The 2868-nt window shown below is 39.4% G+C and overlaps 1 protein-coding gene across 1 annotated transcript in view; it reads right to left on the reverse strand.

Annotated features, from left to right (window-relative positions):
• Positions 1 to 440: 440 nt before the first annotated feature.
• Positions 441 to 2868, reverse strand: part of LOC103596268 (butyrophilin-like protein 8) — a 20900-nt gene continuing 18472 nt past the window's right edge. Inside the window, exon 4 of the mRNA XM_008579863.1 lies at positions 441 to 581. Within this exon, the coding sequence (XP_008578085.1) occupies positions 550 to 581 (32 nt within the window). The 3' untranslated portion in view covers positions 441 to 549. The remainder of the gene's footprint in view (positions 582 to 2868) is intronic.

The following is a 2868-nucleotide window of genomic DNA, read 5'->3' on the forward strand; positions in this document are numbered from 1 at the left end:
GTTGCGATCCGTTGCCGGACACGGAAAAAGACAAAAAAGACAAAAAAAATAAATAAATAAAAATAAAAATAATAAAAAAATAAAAACAAAAAAATCTGGCTTTGAGAAAACTTGGAGCAGATTTTCCCTGTTCCGAACTCCTCAGCAAGTCATCAGTCATGAAAAACCATACTAATGAAGTAACACAAAATAGACAGTTCATCAGGCTTTTAATCTTCTTTCATTCTGCAGTGAAGAGTCTTGGATTTTACTCAGAATTTAACATGTGAGAAGCAAAAGATCAAATAAAAGTAAATTTTATAAATAAAACAAAGAAATACAGGTAAAGAAACAAGACTTCAACATACAGACTTAAGAAAGGCAAAATATGGGATCTCCTATTAGTCAACATGCAACATACTGGACCTGTTACCTCCTTACTTTTTTCTGTTTATAACAGGTAGGTGTCTAGGACAAAAAAAAAAAAAAACCTCTTTCTCATCCACAAGAGAAAACCAGGAGCTGCAGCGGCTAAAGGCAAGACCCTTGGATGGATGCTATTCAAATCTCTTAATAGTCATATGTGCGAGGATACTTTCTCCCTATAAAAAGAAAAGAAAGAAAACAAAATGGTAGGCTGGAGTTTTGTGTTAAAGGCAAACTCTGCATTCAGCTACAATGCATTTCTTAAAATCACACAGGAAAGTTGTGTGAAATGAATTTTTTGTTTTCCCTAAGAGTGGTAGCCCTCAAATAATATTCACTACTATGAAGCTTTCCTTCATTTGTAAGACAAAATTCTTTTCTTATGCATTTTTATTTTTTTTAATTGAAACAATTGATTTGTGGGGTACAGAGTTGACTATCGGTATTTGTGTACAATATGTGATGATCAAATCAGAATAATTAGCATATTCATCATTGCAAAACGTAATCATTCTTTGTGTCCATTAACCAATTCTCCCTACCCCCATCCCCCTTTCCCACCTCTAGTAACTACAGTTCTGTTCTCTCCTTCAGAAAGTTCAACAGATTATCATGATTGTTGTTTCTTTTGTAAGAAAAAATTCTGATTTACCCCTTCATTATTGATTCAACAAATATTGTTTGGGGAACAATTAGAGAAGAGAAAAGGGAAGTGAATGGAATGATATTTCCCACCAATGTTCAAAGAGAGAAGGGAAATGGAAGCAAAATAGGTGCAGGGCCTTCGCATAGCACTTCTGTGTCTGTTAGGCTCATGGGGATGAGACACACGGAAGAGGAAATGACGTCACCAGGTCAGCAAATCCCACCATATTCAGTTTGTTCTGGAAAGAAATCATTCCAGGCCAAGAAAAGACTGCAGAGTCTGCTTGTTAGCTTGTAGGAACCCATAGGAGTAGAAGGCAGGAGGATATTCCTGATGAACCTTTAGAAAAGGAATCAAGAGATCATGCATTTCCATTTCAAGGTTCTTAGTTATTTTGCATTTCTGGGGCCATGATGATAAGACTCAGGAGTTAAGAACTAACACCTATTCCAAGAACCCACTATATGTCAGGAGCCACAAAAGAGAGATAGGAGAATTTCATCCCTAACTCATGAGAGATTCACAGTCTTATTACAAGATGAATAATAATAAATTCCAGCAATGTAATAAGCTTGTACATGTAATGTGCTTGGGGTGCCACAGAGAGTGTTTTTCCAGGGCAGTCAAATTGCACTCCTCCTGGGGTGCCAGTCACATTAGAGCCTATATGAATGGAGCACCCTTGAGCTGTAAAAAGCACAACCTGAGCTGCTGTATGTGGCTGACCTGCTCCTCTTTCTCCAGCTCCCACACCATCATCCACAAGAATCAAAAAGGAATCCCAGAGTTCTGCTTGCTGCAGATTAAGTCTGCTCCACCCTGGACTCTACACTTCCATCACCCAGTGAAGAGGGGACCTCAGAACCCTGTGTGATCCTGGCAACACCATCACCTCTTTCCTCCCACAATACTGACAATTTTTCCATCATGGTGTCTTGATATCTCCATATCTAATTTCATCATGCCTTTTTCCCTATTTATGTTTAACCACAAGAAGCTCAAGACCCCCGATCTATCCTTCATCTCATGGACTCTAAGCCCCATATGGCTCTATACTTTCCCTTTTCTGACCCCATCGTCAACTCATTCCCAACTTCCGAAACTTTGCCACTGTGCCCTCTGGAACTTACTATCAATCATCAGCAAATCCCTACTATTCTCTACTTCTACTAACATTTCCATCACCTTCTTATTCTAACTGAAACCTGCTCTCCTGTAAAGACACTTCTTTTTCTACAGGACTTTCAAGTGGTGCTGGTTTTCTTTCCAACATCCTTTGTGCATTAAGGGTAGTTAAGTTCCTTGCTTCTTATTATGGCTTCTGGATCATTCTCTCTCCCTCCTCTCTACAAACCTCTAGCTTAAAATCTCATGTTTTTAGACTTTGCCATTCACTATCCTTCCATACTATGGTCTTCCATTGTTCCTCTCCCCTCCCTCACCATTCCTTGATGTTAGCTTCTGGCTCTGTCAAGCTGTCCATCATTACTTCTGTCATAATTCTTGGTGTCACTATCTCAGATATGATCTATCCCTTGACCACCTTTGTACCTTTACCTCCTCTCCTCCAAAGATCTTTTCTCCATCTTATTTTAGCCACCCTTCCCGTGGTTAGAACTTAGATTGTATCATTAGCAATAATCACAACATCTCCATTATCTCCATTGCAACCATTCTACTGTCCAACCACTACCTTCTGTCCTTCCAACTCACGCTGTCTAGTATCCCAACCTTAACAATTCTTTGGCTGCCACCAGGAGCTAAAACCCAATGATTCTACCGCTGTTTCACTGTCTGTCCCCCACTCTGAATCCTTC

This window comes from Galeopterus variegatus, unplaced genomic scaffold (genome assembly GCF_000696425.1).
Source record: "Galeopterus variegatus unplaced genomic scaffold, G_variegatus-3.0.2 Scaffold1968, whole genome shotgun sequence".
Taxonomy (NCBI): Eukaryota; Metazoa; Chordata; class Mammalia; order Dermoptera; family Cynocephalidae; genus Galeopterus; species Galeopterus variegatus.